General features: G+C 39.3%; 1 protein-coding gene across 4 annotated transcripts in view; it reads right to left on the bottom strand.

The window, feature by feature from the left end:
* CDK19 (cyclin dependent kinase 19) overlaps positions 1–27,010 on the bottom strand; it is a 172,505-nt gene extending 145,495 nt beyond the window's left edge. For 2 of the 4 annotated variants that reach the window (XM_046005666.1, XM_046005667.1), the window contains exon 1: positions 26,719–27,010. In XM_046005666.1, coding sequence (XP_045861622.1) covers positions 26,719–26,846 — 128 coding nt within the window. In that variant the 5' untranslated portion in view covers positions 26,847–27,010. Of the gene's footprint in view, positions 1–19,250; positions 19,274–26,718 lie in introns of those variants that run through there. The other 2 variants (XM_046005668.1, XM_046005669.1) reach the window with 2 other exon arrangements.
* Between the last annotated feature and the right edge of the window lie 683 nt (positions 27,011–27,693).

The following is a 27,693-nucleotide window of genomic DNA, read 5'->3' as shown; positions in this document are numbered from 1 at the left end:
TGTCGTGTTCCTTATCTCAACGGGAAGGCTGCAAGCTTTTTCCCATTGAAGACGATATTTCCTGTGGGTCTTTCATAGATAGATTTTATGAAGTTCAGGAATGTTCCCTCTATCCCTATACTTTGAAGCGTTTTCATCAGGAACGGATGCTGGATTTTGTCAAATGCTTTTTCTGCATCAATTGAGAGGACCATGTGGTTCTTCTCTCTTCTCTTATTGATGTGTTCTATCACACTGATTGATTTGCGAATGTTCAAAGAGCTGGAGCAAATAATCCTAAAATTTGTATGGAGCCAGAAGAGACCCCGAATTGCTAAGGAAATGTTGAAAAACAAAAACAAAACTGGCGGCATCACGTTACCCGATTTCAAGCTTTACTACAAAGCTGTGATCACCAAGACAGCGTGGTACTGGCATAAAAACAGACACATAGACCAGTGGAACAGAGTGGAGAGCCCAGATATGGACCCTCAACTCTATGGTCAAATAATCTTCGACAAAACAGGAAAAAATATCCAATGGAAAAAAGACAGTCTCTTCAATAAATGGTGCTGGGAAAACTGGACAGCGATATGTAGAAGAATGAAACTCGACCATTCTCTTACACCGTACACAAAGATAAACTCGAAATGGATAAAAGACCTCAACGTGAGACAGGAATCTATCAGAATCCTAGAGGAGAACATAGGCAGTAACCTCTTCGATATCAGCCACAGCAACTTCTTTCAAGATATGTCTCCAAAGGCCAAGGAAACAAAAGCAAAAATGAACTTTTGGGACTTCATCAAGATCAAAAGCTTCTGCACAGCAAAGGAAACAGTCAACAAAACAAAGAGGCAACCCACGGAATGGGAGAAGATATTTGCAAATGACAGTACAGACAAAAGGTTGATATCCAGGATCTATAAAGAACTTCTCAAACTCAACACACACAAAACAGATAATCATATCAAAAAATGGGCAGAAGATATGAACAGACACTTCTCCAATGAAGACATACGAATGGCTATCAGACACATGAAAAAATGTTCATTATCACTAGCCATCAGGGAGATTCAAATTAAAACAACATTGAGATACCACCTAACACCAGTTAGAATGGCCAAAATTAGCAAGACAGGAAACAACGTGTGTTGGAGAGGATGTGGAGAAAGGGGAACCCTCTTACACTGTTGGTGGGAATGCAAGTTAGTGCAGCCACTTTGGAGAACAGTGTGGAGATTCCTGAAGAAATTAAAAATAGAGCTTCCCTATGACCCTGCAATTGCACTGCTGCGTATTTACCCCAAAGATACAGATGTAGTGAAAAGAAGGGCCATTTGTACCCCAATGTTTATTGCAGCAATGGCTACGGTCGCCAAACTGTGGAAAGAACCAAGATGCCCTTCAACGGATGAATGGATAAGGAAGATGTGGTCCATATACACAATGGAGTATTATGCCTCCATCAGAAAGGACGAATACCCAACTTTTGTAGCAACATGGACGGGACTGGAAGAAATTATGCTGAGCGAAATAAGTCAAGCAGAGAGAGTCAAGTATCACATGGTCTCACTTATTTGTGGAGCATAACAAATAACATGGAGGACATGGGGAGATGGAGAGGAGAGGGAGTTGAGGGAAACTGGAAAAGGGAGATGAACCATGAGAGACTATGGACTCTGAAAAACAACCAGAGGGTTATGAAGGGGCTGCAGGGGGGTGGGGGGGGGGGGGTGGGAGGTTGAGGAACCAGGTGGTGGGTAATAGGGAGGGCACGTACTGCATGGAGCACTGGGTGTGATGCCAAAACAATAAACACTGTTACGCTGTAAATAAACAAATAAAAATAAATATAAAAAATAATAATAATAATAAATAAATAAATAAAATAAAATAAAACAAAACTACTGCTGGGGCACCTGGGTGGCTCAGTCAGTTAAGCATCGGCCTTCAGAGCAGGTCATGATCCCAGGGTCACGGGATGGAGTCCCAAATAAGTCTCCCTACTCAGCGGGGAGTCTGCTTCTCTCTCTGCCTCTGCTGCTCCCCCTGCTTGTATTCTCTCTCTCATATCAATCAATCAGTCAAATCTTTAAAAAAAAATTTTTTTAATTTAAAAAAGAGGGGCACCTGGGTGGCTCAGTGGATTAAGCCGCTGCCTTCGGCTCAGGTCATGATCTCAGGGTCCTGGGATCGAGCCCCACGTCGGGCTCTCTGCTCTGTGGGGAGCCTGCTTCCTCCTCTCTCTCTGCCTGCCTCTCTGCCTACTTGTGATCTCTCTCTGTCAAATAAATAAATAAATAAATAAATAAATAAATAAATCTTAAAAAAGAAAACCACTGCTGGAAAAGAACATTAAATGAAGTGGGGAAAAGCCATTATATAGAGAGAGATACCTATCTCTCTATATATATTTTAAAGATTTATGTATTTATTTGACAGAGAGAGAAATCACAAGTAGGGAGAGAGGCAGGCAGAGAAAGACAGGGAAGCAGGGTCCCTACTGAGCAGAGAGCCTGATGCGGGGCTCGATCCCAGGACCCTGAGATCATGACCGGAGCTAAAGGCAGAGGCTTAATCCACTGAGCCACCCAGGCACTCGCCATTATATATTTTTTAATGGAAAATTCAGGTTACTAAAATTGGGTGGAATACAATCACATTCTTGAGAAAAGTAAAGCTTATAATGCCCAGAAGAATATATACCATACCATTCATAGTGTTCATCTATGAATTACTTTTTTTACCTATCTTAATTTTTTTCCAGCTTTTAACTATAACTGACATATAACATTGTATAAGTTTAAAGTATACAATGTGATGATTTATGTATGTATTGGGAAATGATTGCCATACATCTACAGTTAACACATCTATCATCTCTTAGAGTTTGTGTGTATGTGTGCTTATCTCTTTTATCTAATTTTTCTTAAACATGTTCTATTTTAATGAAAAATTTTAATCTGGGGTGCCTGGGTGGCTCAGTCAGTTGAGTGTCCAACTCTTGATTTCTGTTCAGGTCATGATCTCAGGATTGTGGGATCAAGCCCCATCAGGGTTCCATGCTCAGCATGGAGTCTGCTTGTCCCTTTCCCTCTGCTCCTCTTCCTGCTAGTGCTCACTCTCTTTTTCAAATAAATAAATAAAATCTTTAAAAATATAAAAATGAAAAAAAATAATAAAAAAATAAGGTTCTCCTGTTTTATATGTTTTATTTTGAAGGATTAAAGTAAAATAGCCCATCAAAGAACCAATTTCTCTTTTCTAAAACAATGAAGTTTATAACAACTCATTGTAATGGGGAGGAAAAATCTAGCTCCCTACTAACCCTAACAAGATTAATCCTTTTCTCAAAACTAAGGTGACTATAATTTTTACTCAGTACCTACCTATTTGCTAATTTAATCTAAAGGGGAATTTAGCATGGAAATCCCCTTAATATATCTGGAGAATAATTAAACCAATACATGTTAGGGATTTTTATACATTATGGTTTAATTACCCCTCATAGCAACCACATGAGAGAGTAATTTATTGTCATACAAAATTTAACAGGTGGGGAATTTAAGGTTCAGAGTTATTACCAAAATCCCAAAGTTAGAGAGTACTAGCTCAAACTTGAGGGGTTCCAGTTCCAAGGTTTCCTGACACCATAGTTGTGCTTTTCATTTATATGTATATTTATTGAGAATTAGAAGAAAAAACCCCTCAGGGAGAAGGGACATTCAAGAAGTTATTTAAGAAGGAATAAGCTGGGGTGCCTGGGTGGCTCAGTAGGTTAAGCCTCTGCCTTCATCTCAGGTCATGATCTCAGGGTCCTGGGATCGAGCCCCCTATCGGGCTCTTTGCTCCTCGAGGAGCCTGCTTCCCTCCTCTCTCTGTTTGCTTCTCTGCCTACTTGTGATCTGTCAAATAAATAAATAAAATCTTAAAAAAGAAGGAATAAGCTTTATTTAAATCATTTGGACTCAAAAGTACTTTGTTTATTCAAATACCTTTGTAATGGAAAATGTTTTTCTGATAAAAGTACTAAATTTATAACCCCAATAAACTAAACAAAGAAGTTTTAGTTGGCCTAGAGCAAAGATCACCCGTAAAATTTAGTATTACTAAATTCTGTTCTTATTTAAGTCCCAAATTTCTCTGTTGTGTGTAGCCATAATGTCATATGGCTCTACTTAAAAGCCCATCTTAATGCACCTAAATTTTAAAGCTTTATATGGACTTAAGGGTCTACAAAATTTGTTTTGGTTAATTATGGAAAATCTTTATATAGTGTGGGAGACAGTGACAGTTCACAAATTAATCATTAAGTACTTGGGTGATAGCTAAGCTTTGTTAAAAACAACAGGCCCAAATGGAATCACTTATGCTAAGCTGCATATCACCCAACCTAGCTCTATTTAATTAGTTTAGGCTCTCCCAGAAATGGAAACTGGAACCAATCAAGAATCTCTAATCAGCATTAGTTAGAGATAATCTGCCTGATAGACCCTGCCATGCCCTAAAGGAAAGTAACCTTGCCAAAACCAATCTGCTTTTTTGTCTACTAGAACTTTCTTGTTCCCTCTCCATTCGGCCTCTAAAAGTCTTCATTTTGTACAGCTCCTAAGAGCTCCTTTCTATCTGGCTAGATTGGGATGCAGCCTGATTCATAAGTTGTTGAATATAGCCAATAAAATCTTTCAAATTTATTTGGTTGAATTTTGTTTTTTAACAGTTAAAAATGAATTCAAAGGTTTCTTTTTCACCACCTCAAAGTGAACTCTTCCACAATGTGTCATAGATTATTATCAACTAGCTTCCCAAAAGCCACTCACAATCTGCCTTTCCTTTGCCTTCTGCTACACTAGAGAAGGCACTTGCTTACCACTTGGTTGGCACAGCCCCTTTTGTCTTTCAGCTTTTGCCTCTTCCCCTTGCTTCCTGCCTAGAATCTGGAATCAGTACCTGGAGATTCAAAACCATTTGACCACGTGTACAAAAACCACAAACCAGAGGGAAGGAGGTGGATCTCTGGTAATACTTTTGGCTAGCTGCACCTGCACAGTACTCTCCAACTCTGGACTTTTTGATACGAAAGAAAATAAATGCCTTACTTGTTTAAGTCCATTATTGATTGGTTTTTCTGTCACATGAAGCTACAATTGACACAAAAACACACCTTAGCCTGTGTTCTTTCCAGAATGTAAAGGACGGCTAGATCTGCCCCTCTTTCCAGCAGTTTGAAATTTTTTTTAATGCTTTTTGACCATTTCTATATGTAAAACACATCATACAGTTTTCTTCAACACACAAGTAGGACAAATGTGGATGCTAAGATTATATAAATACATAGTTTTCCAAGGGGAGAAAAATGCTTTTCATATGTCAAAAATATTTATTAACTATAAACTGGCTAAACACTGGTGACACAGATAGATGATGAACTACAATACCTAAGAAGCTAGAGAGAGATGTAAATTGTACAGCTGACCAGACCGTTATCTGAGTTTCAAGAAAAGTATATAGAAAAATAGCTCTAATTCCTATCAGGCTAAGACAGAAATGACTGCACCTATCAAACTGTGACAATGAACATTCAAAGCATGAAAAGTATTTGAGTTGGCTCGGAACATGGAAGAGTAGGAGGATCCTCAGCTCCCCTGGTGCCACAGATACAACCAGGTAACACCTACCCCAGCTTAACTAACCCAGAAAAACAACTAAAAGACTGGCAGAACAAACTCCATAACTAAAATTGGGGAAGAGACCACATCAAAGAACATAGGAAGAGCAAAGACACAGTCCAGGAGCAAAACAGACCTTGGTGATCCTTGATGGGGAGACAGCTGGTGGCATGGAGAGAGGTGGAAAAATAAGGCTTTCACACTAATGAGGAGGACAAATCCCCATTATTTGCCTTTGAAAGCAAGAACGGCCAAATTTCATTAGTTCTTACAACAGTAGAACTTAAAGCCTGGAATTTTATTTTTTTTTTAATATTTTATTTATTTATTTGACAGAGAGAGAGGTCACAAGTAGGCAGAGAGGCAGGCAGAGAGAGAGGGAGAAACAGGCTCCTCACTGAGCAGAGAGCCTGATGTGGGGCTCAATCCCAGGACCCTGAGATCATGACCTCAGCTGAAGGCAGAGGCTTAAACCACTGAGCCACCCAGGCGCCCCTAAAGCCTGGAATTTTAAAATATGTGGGCTCCACTTTCTCAGAGCCTGGATGATGTTCAGAAGCAGAGTCCCCACCCATAAAGAAACAGCAGACAAACAACCCATGCAGATACAGTATAAAACCAGTAATTTGAAAACTGCCAGCAGCAGACAGAAGGGAGAGGGATTTGCTCATCTCAGAGCATGGCCTAGAGAGATAAGGATCACAGGGAGTCCCCTCCAGGAACAAAGGAGCCGGCGGGTGCTATTTCCCTCCCCCATTCCAAAGCATAAGCAGCCACCTGTGGGAACTAGCACAGTGCAGACACTCACTACTTAACTTGCTTAGACCAAGCCCTGGCCCCCTGCGCATTAGTGGATCCACCAGTCCCAGGCATGCTCCCCTTACTCCTCGTGCTGTGTGCCCCTCCCCAAGAAAACCAGCACAAATTCTGCCATCACCCCCTCTCCTGACCACCACCCATTGTAGGACCTCAGTGCTGGTGAGGTCCTTTCACCAGCACATTACCACACACCTTGTTAAAACACACCCCACCCATGCTAGGGACCAACACTGCCCCCGATAGGCAAAGAGAGGCTCTGCAGACAACTGAACTGAAGGGAAAAAAGAGTCCAAGACTCAACAGCAAAGCACACACAAAACACATAGGAGATATTCCTTGAAGTGCTAGGCCCTGGGGAACAGGGGACAGTGCACTGCAGGGCACTACAGGACCTCTTCTTCATAAAGCTATTATCATTAAGAGCAAGAAAAGTAGCTGACTTTCCTAATACATAAAAACAGATGCAGAAAGTAAGACAAAATAAGGAGACAGAAAAATATTTCCCAAATGAAGCAATAGAACCAAACCACAATGAGAGACCAAAGTGAAACAGATATAAATAATATGTCTGATAAGAGAATTTAATCATAAAGATATACACTGGACCAGTGTGTGTGGAGTGGAGGACATAGTGAGATCCTTTTACAGAGATTAAAAAAGAACCAATCACAGATAAAGAACACAAGAAATGAAATTAAAAATACACTTGATGGAATAGCAGTCTAAATAAACCAGAGGAACAAATTAACAACCTGGAAGACAGAGTAATGGAAAGTAACCAAGCTGAACAAAGGACAGGGAAGAAAATTATGCAAATTGAAAATAGTCTTAAGGAACTCAGTGCCTCCATCAAGCATAGTAACATTCACATTATTGGGATCTCAGAAGAAGAGACAGAAAAGGAGGCAAAAATTTATTTGAAGAAATAACAGCTAAAAACTTCCCTTATTGGGGGAAGGACACAGAGATCCAGACACAGAAGGCACAGAAACCACCCAAAAATTAAACCCAAGAAGTCCACATCAATACACATAGCAATTAAAATGGTAAAAAATAGCAACAGAGAAAATTTTTTAAAGCAGCAAGAGAAAGGGGTGCCTGCGTGGCACGTTGCTTGAGCATCTGACTCTTGCTTTTGGCTCCAGTTGTAGTCTTGGGTCATGAGATTGAGGCCAGCATCAAGATCTGTGCTCATCTGCTTGGGACTCTCTTGGCCTCGGCCCCCCCTCTCCCTGCTCTCTCTTGCTTTCATAAATAAAGAAACAAATCTAAGAAAAAAAAAAAAAAAGGCAAGAGAAAAGAAGACAGTTACATAAAAGGGAAACCACATAAAGCCATCAGCAGATTTTTCAGCAGAAACTTTGCAGGCCAGGAGAGAATGGCATGATATATCCAAAGCGCTGAAAGGGAAAAATGTGCACCCAGGAATACTCTATCCAGCAAGGCTATCATTCAGAATAGAAGGAAAGATAGTTTCTCAGACAAACAAAAACTAAAGGAGTTTATGATCACTAAGCCAGCCCTACAAGAAACATTAAAGGGGACTCTTTGAATGGAAAGGAATGACCATAAGTGAGAGTATGAATAGTAAAAAACACAAAAGCAGTAAAAATAAATATTTCTGTAAAAATCACTGAAGGGATTCATAAAGTAAAAGAACACAAGGGGCACCAGGCTGGCTCAGTCAGTAGACCATATGACCCTTGACCTTGGGATCATTTGTTCAAGCCCCATGGTGGGCACAGAGTTTACTTTAAAAACAGCAAAAGAAGTATATAAAATACAACACCATATACCTAAAACATGATGGGGGGAGGAGTAAAGAATGGGTTTAAATTTAAGGAAACATCAGATTAGTATAGACTGCTAAATGCAGAAGATATTGTATATAAACCTAATGATAACCCCAAATCAGAAACCAGTAACAGACATGCAAAGAATAAAGAGAAAGAAATTCAAGTATATCACTAAGAAAAGCCAACAAACTATGAAAGAGAGCAAGAGAAAAAAGAACCTGAGAAAATCTATAGAAACAACCACAAAACAGTAACAAAATGACAACATAGATCTATCAGTACTTTGTAAATAGACTAACCACTCCAATCAAAAGAAATAGGGTGAGGGAATGGATAAAAAAGCAAGACCTATCTATATCCTGCCTACAAGAAACTCATTTCAGACTGAAAGACACCTGCAGATTGAAAGTGACAGGATAGAGAAACATTTATCATGCAAGTAGATATCGAAAGAAAGCCAGGGTAGCAACATTAATACTGGACAAAATAGACTTTAAAACAAAGACTGTAATAAGAAACAAGGAAGGACACTACATAATACTAAAGACAACAATACAACAAGAGGATATAACAATTGTAAATTTGTATGCACACAGCATGGGAGAAACCAAATACATAACACAGTTAATAACAAATAAAGGAAATAATCCATAGTAATACAATAATAGCAGGAGATGTTAACACCCCACTTACAATGATGAACACATTACCCAAACAGAAAATCAACAAGGAAACAGTGGCTCTGTACATGTGCTGCCAAAGCGAGCAAAAGGAAACAGTGGCTTTGAATGACACACTGCACCAGATGGATTTAACAGACATATTCAGAACATCCCATCCTAAAACAGCAGAATACACATTCTTTTCAAATGCACATGGAACATTCTCCAGAATAGATCACATATTAGGCTGCAAAACAAATTTTTAAAAAATCAAAGTCATACCATGCATCTTTCCTGACCACAATGCTATGAAACTAGAAATCAACCAGGAGAAAAAATCTGGGAAAACCACAAATAACATGGAAATTAAATAACATGCTACTACACAATGAATGGGTCAACCAAGAAATCAAAGGAGAAATCAAAATTTATATGGAAACAAATAAAAATGATAACACAACAGCCTAAAATCTTTGGGATACAAAAAGTGGTTGCAAGTGGGTAGTTTACAGCAATATAGACCTACCTCAAAAAACAACAAAAATCGGGGCGCCTGGGTGGCTCAGTGGGCTAAAGTCTCTGCCATCAGCTCAGGTCATGATCCCAGGGTCCTGGGATCGAGCCCCGCATCGGGCTCTCTGCTCAGCAGGGAGCCTGCTTCCTCCTCTCTCTCTCTCTGCCTGCCTCTGTCTACTTGTGATCTCTGTCTGTCAAATAAATAAATAAAATCTTAAAAAAAAACACAACAAAAATCAAATAAACAACATAACCTTCACTTAAAGGATATACAAAAATAAGAACAAATAATTAATCTTTAACAGAGGAGAAATTGTATAATGGAAAAAGTCTCTTCAACAAATGCTTTTGGGAAAACCTGACAGCAACATGCAAAAGAATGAAACTGAACCATTCTTTCACCATACACAAAAATAAACTCATGATGGATTAGATCTAAATGTGAGACCTGAAACTGAAAAAATCCTTGAACACAGGCAGTAATTTTTCTGACATCAGCCACAGGAACATTTTTCTAGCTCTGTTTCCTAAGGCAAGGAAAATAGCAAAAATAAACTATCAAGACTAAAAATAAAAATTTTCTACACAGCAAAGGAAACAATCAACAAAACTAAAAGACAACCTACTGAGCGGGAGAAGATATTTGTAAATAATATATCCAAAAAAGGGTTAGTATCCAAAGTATATAAAGAACTAATATAACTCAATACCCCAAACACAAATAACCTAATTAAGAAATGGGCAGAAGATATGAATAGACCTTTCTACAAAGACATACAGATGGCCAATAGACACACAAAAAGATTTTCAACACCACTTAATCAGAGAGATGCAAATCAAAACTACAATGAGGTAACACCTCACACCTGGCAGAAGGACTAAGAACAAAAACACAAGTAACAACAAGTGTTGGTGAGGCTGTGGAGAAAAAGGAACCCTCTTCCACTGTTGGTGGGAATGCAAACTGATGCAGCTACAATGTAAAACAATATGGAGGTTCCTCAAAAAATTAAAAATAGAATCACCCTACAATCCAGTGATCACACTACTGTGTATTTACCAAAAAAATACAAAAACACGGGGCGCCTGGGTGGCTCAGTGGTTTAAGCCGCTGCCTTCGGCTCAGGTCATGATCTCAGGGTCCTGGGATCAAGCCCCACATCGGGCTCTCTGCTCCGCGGGGAGCCTGCTTCCTCCTCTCTCTCTGCCTGCCTCTCTGCCTACTTGTGATCTCTCTCTGTCAAATAAATAGATAAAATCTTTAAAAAAAAAATACAAAAACACTAATTCAAAGGGATACGTGCAACCTTATGTTTAGTGCAGCATTATTTACAATAGCCAAACTATGGAAGCAACTCAGGTGTCCATCAGTAGATAAATGGATAAAGAAGATGACGTGCACACGCACACACACAGAGAATATTATTCAGCCATAAAAAAGAATGAACTCTTGCCATTTGCAACAACATGGATAGAGCTAGGGAGTACAATGCTAAGCAAAATAAGTCCATCAGCGAAAGATGAATACCATATTATTTTATCTACTCATATCAGGAATTTAAGAAACAAAACAAACAAGCCAAGAAAAAAGAGAGACAAACTAAGAAACAGACTTTAAAGTTTTTATTTTAATTCCAGTTAGTTAACATACAGTGTTATATTAGCTTCAAGTGTACAATGTAGTGATTGAACAATTCCACTGCTCAGCACACTTCTTAATCCCTACCACCTATTGAAATAGATTCTTTTTTTTTTTTTTTTTTTGAGAACAACTGATGGTTCCCAGAGAAGAGGTAGGTAGGAGGATGGGGAAAATAGAAAATGGAGATTAAAGAGTACACTTATGATGAAAAAAATCAATGATAAAATCAATAAAATGATTTTAAAAAAAGAAAAAAGAATCTTTAGAGCTATTGAAGATGAGAAAAGAGGGGCACATGTATACTGTACGTGATGGTGAATGAAACTACATAGGAAAAGCAATTAGAAAATATTTATTAAGAGCCTTAAAATGATTAATATACTTTGACACAATGAATTTCTTTATAAGACTACTGTAAGAAAGAATCAGATATATGAACCAAAATTTACATACTAAAACATCTATTAGTCTTATCTGTAATATCAAAATACTGGAAAGAACTTAAATGTTCAATAATTAGAAAGAGTTAACTAAAGCATTACAAATCCACATGATAGAAGAATACAGACATCAATCATAAATCAAGTTTTCAAAAGAAATTTAATAATATGGATAAACATTCTTTACATCTTAAATAAGAGGATCCCAAACAATTTATACAATCTTAGTTATCTTACTAACTTGTTCATGACACCTCTAGGTCAATGATACCTAATAATTCCAGAATGGAGGTTCCTCAAAAAGGTAAAAATAGAACAACCATATGATCCAGAAATTCCATTTACTGGTATATAGCCAAAAGAAATGAATCACTATCTCAAAATTGAATTACTAAACACAGCAGCATTATTTACAATAGTCAAGACATGGAAACAACCTAAGTATCCATTGGTGGATAAATGGATAAAGAAAATGTGGTATGTATATACAATGGAATAGTTTTTATTCCATTAAAAACTAGAAAGAAAGAAAAAAAAGGAAGAATCCTGCCATTTGTGACAATACAATATACCTTGAGAGTATCATGCCAAGTAAAATAAGTCCAAGTGGGGCACCTGGGTGGCTCATTTGGTTAAGCAACTGCCTTTGGCTCAGGTTGTGATTCCCACAGTGCCGGGATCAAGTCCCGTAACAGGCTCCCTGCTCGGCAGGGAGTCTGCTTCTCCCTCTGACCTCTCTCCTCTCATGCTCTCTCTCTCTCTCCCAAATAAATAAATAAAATCTTTTAAAAAATAAAATAAAGGGGCGCCTGAGTGGCTCAGTGGGTTAAAGTCTCTGCCTTCGGCTCAGGTCATGATCCCAGAGTCCTGGAATCGAGCCCCGCATCGGGCTCTCTGCTCAGCAGGGAGCCTGCTTCCCTTCCTCTCTCTCTGCCTGCCTCTCTGCCTACTTGTGATCTCTGGCTGTCAAATAAATAAAATCTTTTAAGAAATAATAATAAAATAAAATAAGTCAGAGAAAGACAAACACTTTATCATCTCACTTATATGTGGAAACTTTAAAAACTAAAATAGAAACAGAGAACATATTGGTGGTTACAGGAGTGGGAAGGTGGAGAGGAAAATTAAAAGTAGTCAAAAGGTATAAATTTCCAGCTATACGATAAATAAGTTGTAGAGATGTAATGTACAGCCTGATAACTATACTTAACAATACTGTATTGTATATTTGACAGCTACTGAGAGAGAAAAATCAAACGTTCTCATCACATGAAAAAAATATTTGTAACTATGAAGTAGTGGATATTAACTAAACTTAAGATAATCATTTCACAACATATACATGTATCAAATCATTATGCTGTACAACTTAAATTAATACAGTGTTGTATGTCAATCACATCTCAATAAAACTGAGAGTGGGAAAGGAGAAACCCAGAATGAGAGAACTACTTTACACCCACAGAATGGCTATAATAAAACAAACAGAAAATAGCAAGCGTTGGTGAGGATGTGAAGAAATCAGAAGCCTTATATACTGTAGATGGGAATATAAAACGGCACCGCTACTGCAGAAAACATTTGGCAGTTCCTCAAAAAGCTAAATATAGAATTACTATATGACCCAGCAATTACACTCCAAGAGAACTGAAAACATGCTAAAACAAAAACTTTAGGGGCGCCTGGATGGCTCAGTGGGTTAAGCCTCTACCTTCGGCTCAGGTCACGATCTCATAGTCCTGGGATCGAGCCCCACATCGGGCTCCCTGCTCAGCGGGGAGCCTGCTTCTCCCTCTCTCTCTGCCTGCCTCTCTGCTCCTTGTGATCTCTCTTTCTCTGAAATAAATAAATAAAATCTTAAGAAAAAAAAAAAACTTCACAAATGTTCATAAAAGCATTACTCACAATAGCCAAAAAGTAGAAAACAACCCAAATTTCTGAGTGGATAAATGGACAAACAAAATGTGGTACATCTATACAATAGAATAGTATTCAGCCTTCAAAAAGTACTGAAGTACTGATATTCATCACAATATGGACAAACCTTGAAAATATGCTAGGGGCACTTGGGTGGCTCAGTCGGTTAAGCATCCAACTCTTATTTCAGCTCAGGTCATGATCTCAGGGCTGTGGACTCAAGCCCTGTGTCCTGTGGCTGGCTCCACGCTCAGCAGGGAGTCTGCAGGAGATTTTCTCCCTCTGCCCTCCCCCCACACATGCATGTGCTCTCTCAAATAATAAATAAATAAATCTTTAAAAAAACAAAAAAAAGAAAGAAAATATGCTAAGTAAAAGAAGCTAGCCACAAAAAGCTCCACAGTGTATGATTCCATTTTTTTTTAATATTTTATTTATTTGACAGAGAGAAATCACAACTAGGCAGAGAAGCAGGCAGAGAGAGAGGAGGAAGCAGGCTCCCCGCGGAGCAGAGAGCCCGATGTGGGGCTCGATCCCAGGACCCTGGGATCATGACCCGAGCGGAAGGCAGAGGCTTTAACCCACTGAGCCACCCAGGCGCCCCTGTATGATTCCATTTACATGAGATATTCACAATAGGCAAATCCATAGCAGAAAGCAGTTAGTGGTTGCCACTATCCAGGGGAGGGGAAATCTGAGTGATTGCTTAACAGGTATGGATTTCCTTTTGCTGCAACAAAAATGTTCTAGAACTATCTTATCTTCTTTAGTAAGGAAGAAAGTAGTGGTAGTGGTTGCACAATGGTACAAATGTACTACAACTCACTGAACTGTAAAACTTTAAAATGATGAACTTTATGTTCATCAATCAAAATTTTTATTGTATCTTTATGAGATGACAGAATTAACTAAATCTATTATGGTAAATCATTTCACAATATATATAAATAAAACCATTATACTATACACCTTACCATTATGTTATACATCTTTTTTTTTTTAAGTTTTATTTATTTAAGTAATCTTTATACCCAACGTGCAGCTCAAACTCATGACCCCAAAATCTAAAGTTTCTGGGATGCCTGGGTGGCTCAGTTAGTTAAGTGTCTGCCTTCAGTTCAGGCCTCAATTCCAGGGTCCTGGGATCCAGTACCGCATTGGGCTCCTTGCTCAGCAGGGGGCCTGCATCTCCTCCACCTGCTGCTCCCCTTGCTTATGCGCACTCTCTCTCTCTGTCTAATAAATAAATAAAATCTTTTAAAAAGTTAAAAATTTAAAAATTAAAAATAAGGGTATTTGCCTATTTCCCATTAGTTATATATACTCTACAGTTTAATGTTTTATCATTTTTAAATAGGTAATATAAATATAGTAAAATAAATACATGGATATTTTTCATATAATGCGAGAGTATACACTTTTTTCAAAAAGTCTTCCTCTCAACCCTATTTTTCTTCCTGTAGACAATCACAATTAGCAACTTGTTGTTATACTTCCAGTCTCAGTTTTTGCAGCCTGAGATTACATCTCACTTAACCTTGTATACTCATTACCTATGGCACAATACTTGACTCGAGGAAAGGAATCAAATGATAAATACTAAACAAGGGATAAATGAATGGATACCAGAAAAATGAAGACAGATGAAAAGAGATAATGGACGGAAGAAAGGCAGATGGAGGATGGATGGATGGAAATTTGGACAGAGATAGATTGATGTGAACAGATGGATGATGTTGATGTGAACAGATGGATGTTGTTGAGAATTTACTATTATATTAAAGTGACAGTAAAACCAATATAATTTCTAAAATGTGAAAACAGAGGGGCACCTGTCAGTTAAGCGGCTGCCTTTGGATCAGGTTACAATTCCAGGATCCTGGAACTGAACTCCACATAAGGCTCCCTGCTCAGTGGGAAGTCTGCTTCTCCCTCTCCCTCTGTCCTCCAGCTTGCACTCTCTATCTCTCACTCTATTTGAAATAATAAATAAACTATTTTTCTTAAAAAAAGCTTAAGAAAAACAGAAAAATGTTTCCATTATCTTGGTCTAGCACTCAGATTATAAGAAAAATATAAAAGAGGAAAAGCTAAAAACAGCAAATGGTTGGGGCGCCTGGGTGGCTCAGTGGGTTAAAGCCTCTGCCTTCGGCTCAGGTCACGATCTTGGGGTCTCGGGATCGAGTCCCGCATTGGGATCTCTGCTCAGCGGGGAGCCTGCTTCCCTCTCTCTCTCTGCCTGTCTCTCTGCCTACCCGTGATCTCTGTCTGTCAAATAAATAAATAAAAATCCTTTAAAAAACTAAAAAAAACAGCACATGGTACATGCAAAAAAAATTACTTAAAAAACACTAGAAACAAGCTAAATATTAACAAGGAATTTATTTACTTTATTAAACCAACACCCTATTAAGCTCAGGCAGTCAGACTCAGACCGAATAAAAGAATAGCAACCCCCACCAAAGACCAAATTGGTAATCTAAAAGATTAAATAAAGGAAATCTTCCAGAATATAGAGAGAAAAAAGAACTGCTATTTTTGAAAATGAATTTAAGAGGCATGAAAGATAGGGCATAAGAGGTCAACATTTGTTAGTAAGTATATCTGAAGAAGAGAACAAGAAAGGCAACAGAGGGAGAAGAAAAAAATACTCAAACAAGTAACAGGAAATAAAAATTGCCCTAAACCAAGGCGCCTGGGTGGCTCAGTGGGTAAGCCTCTGCCTTCCACTCAGGTCATGATCTCAGGGTCCTGAGATTGAGCCCTGCATGGGGCTCTCTGCTCAGTGGGGAGCCTGCTTCCTCCTCTCTCTCTCTCTCTACCTGCCTCTCTGTCTACTTGTGACCTCTCTCTGTCAAATAAATAAATAAAATCTTTAAAAAAAAAAAATTGCCCTAAACCAAAGACAAAAGAAAAAGCCCACTAAAAGATCCATAAGAAACTGGCAAAGGGGAGTGAAGGAGTAGGGAATGAAGCAGAAGGAATGCAACTAGACTAAATATCATTTTTTACCTTTAAAGTTCAAATTAGATGCATAAGTTATCTATTCAAAAAAATACTTTGTTAAAGACACAGAAACATAAGCACATAAATTAAAAAAAAAAAAAAAACCTACATTTTCTAGACAGAACTTTGGTGAAATTTTAGAATGCCTAGATAAAATGAAAAATCCTAGGACATTCCAAAGAGGAAAAAGCAAGCTTCCAATAAAGAAATTCCCATGAGCAACAAGAAATACCAAAAGAACAGCAACAGTTTTGGATTCTAAGACAAAAAATATTCTTAATATAGAATTCTCTATTCAGCCAAACTATTAATCTAGTATGAGTATAAAACACATTATCAGACACACTAGAACTCAGAATATGTACACATCCTATATGAAAAAGCTACTCTAAAAGATGTCCTCAACTGAACCAAAACAAGGAATCCAAGAAAAATCACAAATGAGATGTAAAGAAATGCTGTAAGCTAATTAAGCTCCAGAATATTTGAAGAAAAGGCAGAATAACTTAAGAAAACTCATTAGGCCTTAATACCTGGAATTCTGTTTTAAGCAGCAATTACTTAATGCACAGATTACTTTTCCTTCTCCATGGGTCTTAACATACTAATTCATCCCACAATAATTTCATAATCATAGTATTTTAAGGCTATTATATGGTTTTCAGTGTTCCCTCTTTAGAATCAACTCACAGGGACACCTGGGTGGCTCAGTTGGATAAGCGGCTGCCTTTGGCTCAGGTCATGATCCCGGGGTCCTGGGATCGAGCCCCACCTCGGGATACCTGCTCGGCGGGAAACCTGCTTCTCTCTCTGCCTCTGCCTGCCACTCTGCCTGCTTGTGCTCTCTCTCTCTCTCTGACAAATAAATAAAAATCTTTAAAAAAAAAAAAAAAAGAATCTACTCATAGACAAAAAGCAGGATGCTATAAAAATTATACTTTAAATATAGGCAGATGGAGAAAAAGAGTAGGAGAAATATATTACTTTCCTCAATGTTCATATCAGGAAGATCACAAATATCTAAACTGACAAGTGAAGAAAAAAAATTTATGATCTAGAGTCATAAAAGTATTCACTACAAAAAATCTAAAATAACAAAGGTATTAAATTTGAACATTGAGATGGGAAAGGGGAAAAGAGGAGGTAATAAGACTTCACAAAACTGTTCAGCTTTCCTAATGGAAAATCAACAAAAAACATCTAAAGTTGATAAATCAAGTAACAGAATTACAGTGGTATCCAGGTGGCTCAGGTAGTTAAGCACCCAACTTCTAGCTCAGGTCATGATGTCAGGGATGGAGATGGGATCAAGATGGGATGGAGCTCAGCTGGGAGTCTGCCTGTCCCTCTCCCTTTGCCCTGCCCCTCTTGCTCATGCTCATGTGCGCTCACACTCTCTCTCTCAAATAAACAAATAAACATTTTTTAAAAAGAAACAGAATTATATGTGTATTATAGTGGTAAGCACCAGTAAAACTTAAAACAGAAATAGTTAACACTGGTTACCTCTGAGAAATGAGCAAAGCTTGACAGTGGACAATAAGATGGAAGGCTTTTATTTTTCATTCTGTATACACTTGTACTGTTGGAGATTTAAATCATGTACAACTATTATTTAATAAATTTTAATAGCATAAAAATAAAAATATTTCCACTTTAACACAAATATACCATAAAGATCAAAAACTGCTGAGAAATTAGTTAACAGAACTCTGGTTTTCTAAGTTACACAACTTTACAACAAAAGTACATACAATTTTTTTCAGAAAAAAGGCAGGCCACTTTTTTTTTTTTAAAGATTGTATTTACTTATCTTAGAGAGAGACAGAGCAAGAGAGCACAAGCCAGGGGAGAGGCAGAGGGAGAAGCAGGCTCCCAGCTGATGTGGGACTCCAAAGGTCTCAGGATCATGACCTGAGCCAAAGGTAGACGCTTAACCAATGAGCCACCCGGGCGCCCCAAGGTTACTTTTTCTTTAAAATTTTCACTTAAATCCAAAACAATAAGATTCACTCAGTGTTTAAGTCACTCTTAAAATGCAGTTATAGGGGTGCCTAAGTGGTTTAGTGGGTTAAGCCTCTCCCTTCAGCTCAGATCAAGATCTCAGGATCCTGGGGTACAGCCCCACATCGGGCTCTCTGCTCATCAGGGAGTCTGCTTCCTCCCCTCCGCCTGCCTCTCTGCCTACTTGTGATCTCCATCAAATAAATAAATTTTTTAAAATGCAATTATAATAATTACACTGCAAAAGGGAAAGCAAAATACTATGCAGCCATCAAAAGAAATGAAATCTTGCCATTTGCGACAACGTGGATGGAACTAGAGGGTATCATGCTTAGTGAAATAAATCAATCGGAGAAAGACAACTATCATATGATCTCCCTGATATGAGGACGTGGAGATGCAACATGGGGGGTTAGGGGGGTAGGAGAAGAATAAATGAAACAAGATGGGATTGGGAGACAAACTATAAATGACTCTTAATCTCACAAAACAAACTAGGGACTGCTGGGGGTAGGTGGGGTTGGGGGGGGTATGGACATTGGGGAGGGTATGTGCTATGGTGAGTGCTGTGAAGTGTGTAAACCTGGCGATTCACAGACCTGTACCCCTGGGGATAAAAATACATTATATGTTTATAAAAAATAAAAAAAAAAAAGCAACATGCTTTGTGCCTCAAACCACAGGGTAGTTTCATAGGTGAACTTATTTAACAATCATAAAGAAAACTATAACTTTCCCACAGAAAGATGCAACTAACCTATAAGGCAAACTAACCACATGTAAGGCAAAAGTTTTACCTGCTTTTTCCAGCAGCTCTGGATTCACCTTTCTGTCCAAATGTAAATATCTATAAAACAGTATGCATGACATGGTTTTGGTCTGTGGTCACAGTACAGAACAAAATTAAATCCATTTCCTAATCAAGTTCTCCTTGGTAACTGAGACCATCAACCACAAAATCCACTGAAATAACATTTTTTTATAGAAAACACACAACAGGAGCTACCTGGGTGGGTCAGTAAGTTAAGCATCTGCCTCCAACTCAGGTCATGATCCAGGGGTCCTGGGATGGAGCCTCGCATCCGGCTCTCTGCTCAGCTGGGAGTCTCTCTGTCCCCCTCCCTCTGCCCTACTCATGTGCTCTCTCTCTCCCAGTCTGTCTCTCAAATAAATAAATAAATTTTTAAAAAGGAAAGAAATAAAGAAAACACACAGGTTTAAATCCTCTATAAGGAGGGTCTATTTCTCCATTAGAAAGACTCATTATATTAGAAATTAAAGATATTTTTAAGGATACCGATTATTTGAGGACTTTACAGATTTTTCTCTTTGATCCATCACTTACTTTTGGATAAGAATTCAAACCCTCAATAAAAAACTACTGCTGCACACTTGTTTCCTGAATTACATCCTGTCTCCTCTCTTGAGATTCTCTTTCATCCTGCACAATGAGAGCTCAAAAGGGCTATTACAGGAAGTGTTGAACTATCAGCTATTTATAAATGGACAAAATCTTCAAATAGCTTTGTCAGTTACTTCTTCATGGTCCTAGACCTTAAAAACTACCTGTTTTTAAAGAAACAGTCATGTTAGTGACTCAAAACATTAAAATGCTCTCTGGGGAAAAAAATATCTTGTCCCTTCGTTTTGGGATCCAAAAGCAGCACTAACATTACACAGTCCCAACATCACAAGGTAACAAACAGGTTGATCTTTAAAAAACACATTAACCAAATAGCCTTACTCTCATCACTTACCACCAAGAAAATTGCAAATTGTAATATATTGCCTTCAAGTCTTCTATACTGATGCTATATGAGCATTTTGCAAAACAAGCACACAGTTTAACATCACATATTAACTTTTAATCCAGCATATTCAGTCCAAACGTACACAAAAGTAAAAATCCTTGATTCATCAATACTGACATCCATTATATCAAAAAAACCTTTCCACAGATCTACTTTTTTCCTATATGAAACTCTGGAGACATATCTTTCCCATGCTGCTAAAACAGTAACCCCTACTTCCTATAGCAAACTAATGATTTAAAACTCATTTTTAGGGCCACCTGGCTGGCTCAGGCATTAAGCATCTCCCTTCCGCTCAGGTCATGATCCCAGAGTCCTGGGATCCATCCCCGCATCAGGTTCCCCAGTGGGCGGGAAGCCTGCTTCTCCCTCTCCCACCCCACCTGCTTGTGTTCCCTCTCTGTGTGTCTGTCAAATAAATAAATAAAACCTAAAAATAATGATAATAATTTTTAAAAGCCTCATTTTTCTTTATGAATAATTACTCAATTCTTAAAGCCTTAAATATTTATTTTCCTTATTCTCAGCCTTCTTATCTCCATTCTTTAGAGATTTACATCTCATATATCACCATGCTAGCAAATCATTTCAAGCCAGTACTTCCAAAGGTAAACAGCTTACAGAAATTTTAATTAGCTACACTACTATGCACAAAAACTGTACCTACTAGGGTATTCACATAGTATTAGTACTAGCAAAATACTGGAAACAGCCTAAATGTCTGTCCATCAAGAGGGATGGTTAAATAAATTACGTAAGTCAATACAATGGAATAGTGAAACTATTAAGAGGAACTAGGCATCTCTGCATATCAGTTATGTAATGATCTTCAAATTATATTTGTTTAAAAATAAATGTAAACTATCATTAAATACACACAACCCCAAGAAAATCTAAGATGGAAAACCAAGAATGGCTGCCTGTAGAAAGGCAAGAGGGTGGGGAAAGGGAAGGCTTATATATTACATTGTGTATCTTTTTATGCACATGCACTTACTACTTACTGAACACACACTTTTTCTTTTTTTAACAAAACATTTTTTGAAAAAGTGATCAGATATCCTTGCTTGTATTCACAAATTGACAGTTTTTCAGCTCAGGTACCAGTTTGCATTATCAAACTGTTTCAGCCTCAAAATCTCTCCTATAACTTGAAAGACATGAGCTTGTTCGTATTTCACTTCTCCACACTGTCATATACACATTTTTATTAAATGGTCACCTCAGGGGCACCTGGCTGGCTCAGTCAGTGGAGCATGCAATGCAACTCTTGGTCTTGGGGTCGTGAATCTGAGCCCCACGTTGGGTGCAGAGATTACTTAAATAAAAAAAAGTCACTTCGTGGATTTGAAAATTGTGATGCTAAGCCACTCATTCCAAAAATTCGAAACCTTCTCAGTCCAGTATCACAGGGAATGGCCATTTCTCAGCCACAGTAATCACATCCCTTGAGCCACACGTGGCTAGTGACTACTATACTGTAGAGCACAGATGTACCGGCGTCATTGCATGAAGTTCTATTGGACATCACTGCTCTAGACTAAGGGTTGGTAAACTAAGCAGGGCAAACTACAGCCTCCAGACCAAAGCCAGCTGACCACCTATTTTTGTAAACAAAGTTCTACTAGAACATAGCCATTCTAATTTAAAATCATTTACATATTATTTGTGGATATTTCCGCACTACAACAGCAGATTCAAGTACTTATAACATACATGGTATGGCTCACAAACCCCAAAATATTTAGTATCTGCCTCTTTGTGGAAAAAGTTTGTCTGTCACTGCTCTAAACAATCAAATTTCATTGAAAAGAGCATTTATTTCCCTTGGGCTTCGAAAATAAACATTCTGAAGGCTTACACTGCATAAATGAAGAACCAACTAAACATAAACCAATGACTGATTTACTAAGTGCTAAAGATACTGTTTATTAACATAAACCCATCATCTCAATAAATTTCCTAAAGTATGCTTAGATGCTGACATTTTCTAAGCATCTCTATAAAATAGCTAGTAAAAGCACAGAACAGGCACCAGGGGTTATTCAATCAGTTAAGCTTCCAACTCTTGATTGTGGCTCAGGTCATGATCTCAGAGCCATGAGATCAAGCCCTTCGGGTTATTATTTATATTGATATCACATCTTAGAACAAAGAAGAGCAGAATCACATCTAATGAATATACTTGGTGAATAAGAGAAGGCTTCTAGAAGAAAAGCTATTTGAATTGGGTATTAAGGATGAGCAGGAGTATGCCAAGTTAATGGGAGTGAGGAGAAAAGGAACAGAGGAATGGCAGAGCAACACCATTCTACTTTGAACGCAGAGAAGAAAAAATAGATATGAAAAGAATTTACCAAGTCCTAGAAAATATGAATTCAATGCTAGAGAAGCATGGCTTGAAGACTCTGAAATAAAGGAGGGAGTTGGTGGCAAGCATAAAGGCTGTAAAGACTAAAGACTTTAGGATCTGAATGCAAATGGCTTTACATGCTGAAGTGAGGAACTAAGATTGGATGTGATGATTTGAACCAGAGAGAATGCAGTTTTCCAAGATGTGACATGATTAATTTTATTTTATAGAAAAAAAAACAAGCCAGGCAACTTGGATCTTGGGCTATCGTGAGGAAAGACTAAGATAATAGCAGAGACCAATTTGTCTACTGGGCAAATCAGAGATGGTGGACAAAAGTAAGACAGTGAGAATGGAGAGAAACCAGATAAAGAAAATTACAGGTCTGCACTTCTCCTTTTTTTTAAATGTCAATGTGGTATCTTCCCTTTTCTGTATTTGTAGGTATAGATGTATCCTTTGCATGGATAAGGTTTATAGAATAAGACTGTCAAAACTGGAGGCAACGTGGCCTTTTTTGTTTTACCTCCTTTGGTATTAAGGAAAACACGTTAGAAAATGCAATAACTCAGTCACGAGATCTGGATTACTGTCTTGTAATTTGCTGTGAGGTTTGTCTTTGTTGTGAGACTATAGTCATGACAACCTCTAACAGGTCTGGTTTTCTCATTTGTAAGAAGAAATGAGACTAAATGATCTTAAAACTCTTGATAGCTTTCTAAAATGTTATGATCATACTGATACACCTGTTTAACCTCCATAGATCTCAAAAAAAAAAAAAAGGAATGCAAATACTATCATCTATTTTAACTACAAACCAAATACGAAAAATCTATCAAAACCAAGCTATTATGGCCATGCCTATATGTGTCCACGTGTACCTAACAAATTTATTAGTGAAGGATTTCATGACCTACATTAAGACATGTAAGACACCAATTACTCATCTGTAACTTCATACATTAAGATACATAGTCACCAACTACTCATCTGAAACCCTAAGGCAAAACTGAAACTGTTGTCAGCCATTTCACTTTCAATTAACAAGTATCTTTCAGACATCTCCAAAAAAGAAGCATTCTTTGATTGGAATGGTTCAAAGACTAAATGAATGTCTGCAAAGTTGAATAGTAGTATTGTTGGGTACAACAGTTTTCAGACATAACACTATCCTATGGAATCAAGTTTGTTTGAACCTCTTATTGACAAAAGAACTTTTTAACAATATTCCTTTATCAATCAAAACAAAGTTTTTTAAATTTAAGAAATAGGGTCTTGAGATTTGTAACCATAAACTGTTATACGAGACTTTTTACTATTAAAAGAAAAACTATTACAAATTCTTGCTCATACTAAAAAATCTAGAAATATTCTGAACTTGTTTCTCAAGAATAACTTTTAAACCTGATTTTATTTAAAAAGAATGGTTAGGTCAAAAGATGCTCTTCCTTCAAAACGAAAAAAAAAAAAAAAGAAAAAGAACAAGTAACATTTTTATTGAAAGTGAAAAGCCCAAATGTAATCTTTCATTCCCACTGTTATAAATTTATGTAGTAAAATTAACATAGCCTAAGTTAAAGTCATATTTCAATGAAAATTTTCTAAGGTTTTTTAAACTGTAACATTCAACTACAAGCAGAGGCTTTTCTAGTGATGGTTCGTGCTACATTACTTCTTCCTGTGTTTCTCCAAAAGACCTGAATGATTTTTTGGTTATATACTACATTATATACATCAGAATAATTTCTCTTTAATGAACCCATGTGATTTTTTTTCTTGCTCCCTAAAACAGCACTATACATTTTTTTCTGAATTAACCAAAATAAATTCTGTAAAGAGCTAAACTGTAATTGACCGTGATCAGAGTAAAACCCTTTACTATGCAAATGTACATCACAGTGTAGAACCATTACTAAAAACTTTCTATTCTTTCAAATCGCTGTTATCAATGAACATAAAACTAATCCTACCAACCCACAAGAGATTTGTGTTTACTGTAAAGCCTCAAATCTCAACTAGATCCTTGGTCCAAGAAAACCTACCTTTATAATGATTTTTCTTACAAGTAAGATCAGATCCTACAAGTTTCTTTAAAACGTATATTTTGAAAATACACAACTGATCTTATTCTATTAAAGAAACTTCATTAATTCTAATCAAACAAATTTCACTCAAGAAGAAACTGTAGTCGAATCAAGAACTTTATTAGAGAGGAAAATATTCAAATAGAACAATTAGAAGCAGGAATTAAATTGTGTTTTCTGTTATAGCCCATGCTATTGAAATACAATTCAAAAGCAGAATTTTCAATTTTTCCCAAAAGTTGCCTAATAAAGGGAAGCTATTTTAACAAGAAGAATGAAAATACATTTTAGTAATTCCAGATGAAATGTATTATAAAGTTAGCACGAGGAGTTTGAAAAACACCTTGTAACTTGTTTTGTAATGCCAATGTCCAGATAGGAAAACTAGATGTCCTCTCCCCAAGTATATCTGATTAAGATTCCTACAGGGACACCAGTGAAACAAGTAAAGTTAATATTCCAAAAACAAAATACAAGTTAATTATAGTACCTCACATTCCAAGCTATTAATCCAAGGACACTTGGCAATTAACTAAATGAAAGTATTATGAGAAAAGTTTACAACTGAATACGATGGGGCCCGTTCGGTTATAAGACAAAAATTACTTTCAGTAACAATCCTTTACACGTGTATAGTACCTGGTAATTTCCACCATACTTTATGATAAAACAATTTGTAAGGTTGTGCTTTCTCGTTCTCTGTACGAAATTAGCACAGACTCTAACGACTTTCATCCTAGAGTTCATAAATCAACTGTATCAGAGTGCGCAGAATGGTAGGCAGCACTTCAAATCTTACTAATGTCATTATGGCTGATTCTCACTTTATCCAGAAATGTTCCCTTACAACCCTAAAACCTCTCTTTCATATAGTTTTTGAAATCTAAGTCTTTGAAATCTAAGAGGGACAGGTAGATAGACGTTCCTGGGCTTCTAACTCTGGGGGAGGAGAATTCCTGCCACGAAGGGCGGTGAAGAGGCGATTGGTTCAAACCTATCCTTCGCAGGCAGGGAGCTGGTTCCACCTGTCCTACAGCACGAGCCCGTCTACCCTACAGGACGGAGGACAGGCGTTCTCAATACTTTATCCAGTTCGCCTTTTCCTAAGAGAACAATCAATAAAGGCTTCCTAAGAGGTCATTACGGTTCTCCCAAAACTGTCAGGAAAACAAAGATTCACATTTCGTTCTGGACAATCTAGGTGCTCGATAAAGCCCAGCACGCAGTCATTTAGCCAAGATATGGAGTGGAGGACATCAGAATACCCGGGGGGGGGGGGGGGGATAATTTACCAGAGAACTAGGCGAACTCTGAAGTTCTGCGGGTAAAACGCGGTTAGTTTTCCCAGGAGGTCCTACATTCGAGGGAAGGTGCGGAATTTGGAATGTGAAAAAGCGAAATGAGGGCAAATGAAGAAGGATCCAGAAGTCGCCGGGTCTAGGCAGGGACCGGGGGCTGCGCTGAGGTGCCAACAGGCTGGCTGGCCCCAAGGGCAGAGGTGCCCGGCGTGTCAGACCCGTGAGGCAGGCTAGGACCCCAGCGCTCGGCCGCGCGACCGGCTCCTCGGCTAGGTTTCAAACCGCCGCCCCCGGGAGGCGCTCAGCCGATTGGAAGTTCCACAACGACCGTCACCAGCCCAGGGCCGGAGCGGTAACTCCTGGGCAAAGCTCTCCCAGCCCTCCGCGTCTCCCCAAGAGACCAGACCCCACAAACTCCACCTCCAACCGAGGTCCCAACTCAAGTCCCGCCGCCAGCTCCATGCACGCGGAAGGCGCCCTCTGGGACCGGACCGACGCCCCCCGACTGGGCTGCGCCGCGGGAGTTCGAGGGGCGCGACGGGGCCGCGCGGGGGGCGGGCAGCACCAGCGTCCCTCAGTCCGCGCTGGGACGCGGCCCCGCGACCACCTCCGCCTCGCCCCTCCGGAACGGCCCGACCTGGCTCCGACCCACCCATCCCGCGCGGTCGCGGGCAGGGCGAGGACCCAAGCGAGCCTACTCCCCCCGCCCCTGCTCTTACCCATCTTTCCGCCTCGCCTTGTAGACGTGCCCGTAGGTGCCGCGTCCCACTTTGCACCCTTCGTACTCAAACAAATCCTCCACCCGCTCCCGCTCCGCCGCCAGCTTCGCCTTGAAATCATAATCCATTGTCTGCTTTCCCCATAGAGGCACCGGGACGCGGGGGCCGCCGCCGCTCAGTCCCTCCTCCTCCTCCCCCCGCGACCGCCGCTCCACTTCTCCAACAGCCGCCTCTCGGGCGCGCGCGCGCCGCCCGCCGCCCCGCGGTCCGCCTTCAGCAAGGGACTCCTCGGCGGCCGCGGCAGCCACCTCCTCCACCACCTCCTCCTCCTCCTCCGCGGCGGCGGCGGCGGCGGCTCCGGCAGGCAGCCCCAGTCCCGCCTCCCCCCTTCATTTCCTTGTTTTGGAACCTGGTGGGCCGCGCCGCGGCTTCCTCGAGCTTATTAACGAACCATCCCGCCCACCCTGAGCTTGCGGGGGCTCCTGGGAAATGTAGTTCCGAAGGCTACAAAAGAAGTAGAGTTTTGCCAGCAAAAGGAATACAGCACCCAGGTTGCTTTGGGCTGCCACAGCCCCGCCTCCAGAAGGCGTGCACGCCTGCGTACTGGGGCCGCCCCTCCCCCTCAGGTAGCGCCGGACTGCCAGTTCCTGTGAAGGTAGAAACCTCAAAGTTGCAGTATTCTTTCTGCGAGTCTGTGGGAGCCGGAAAGAAGGCCCTTGTTCTGGTGTGAGAAAGGTACTCCACTATAACTGCTTCCAGGCGAGAAGGAGAGTGGAAAGTATTTGGCAAGTGCTTTGCTCAGGAGTTTGCTCCAGGGGTTTGAGAGGCGAGGGCTGTGGTTAAGGCAGTTGTACTGCAGATTGTTTGTTTTTTGTGACAATTGGTCCGCCTGTTGCCCCGCCCCCTCCCCTGTTCAGCCGCTCATTGGCTGAGACTGGAGAATGACGTCCTCGTTGGTGCGTGGGTATCCCCAGG

This window comes from Meles meles, chromosome 5 (assembly GCF_922984935.1).
Source record: "Meles meles chromosome 5, mMelMel3.1 paternal haplotype, whole genome shotgun sequence".
Classification (NCBI taxonomy): Eukaryota; Metazoa; Chordata; class Mammalia; order Carnivora; family Mustelidae; genus Meles; species Meles meles.
The sequence above is the reverse complement of the archived record's forward strand: the minus strand, read 5'-3'. Positions and strand labels throughout refer to the sequence as shown.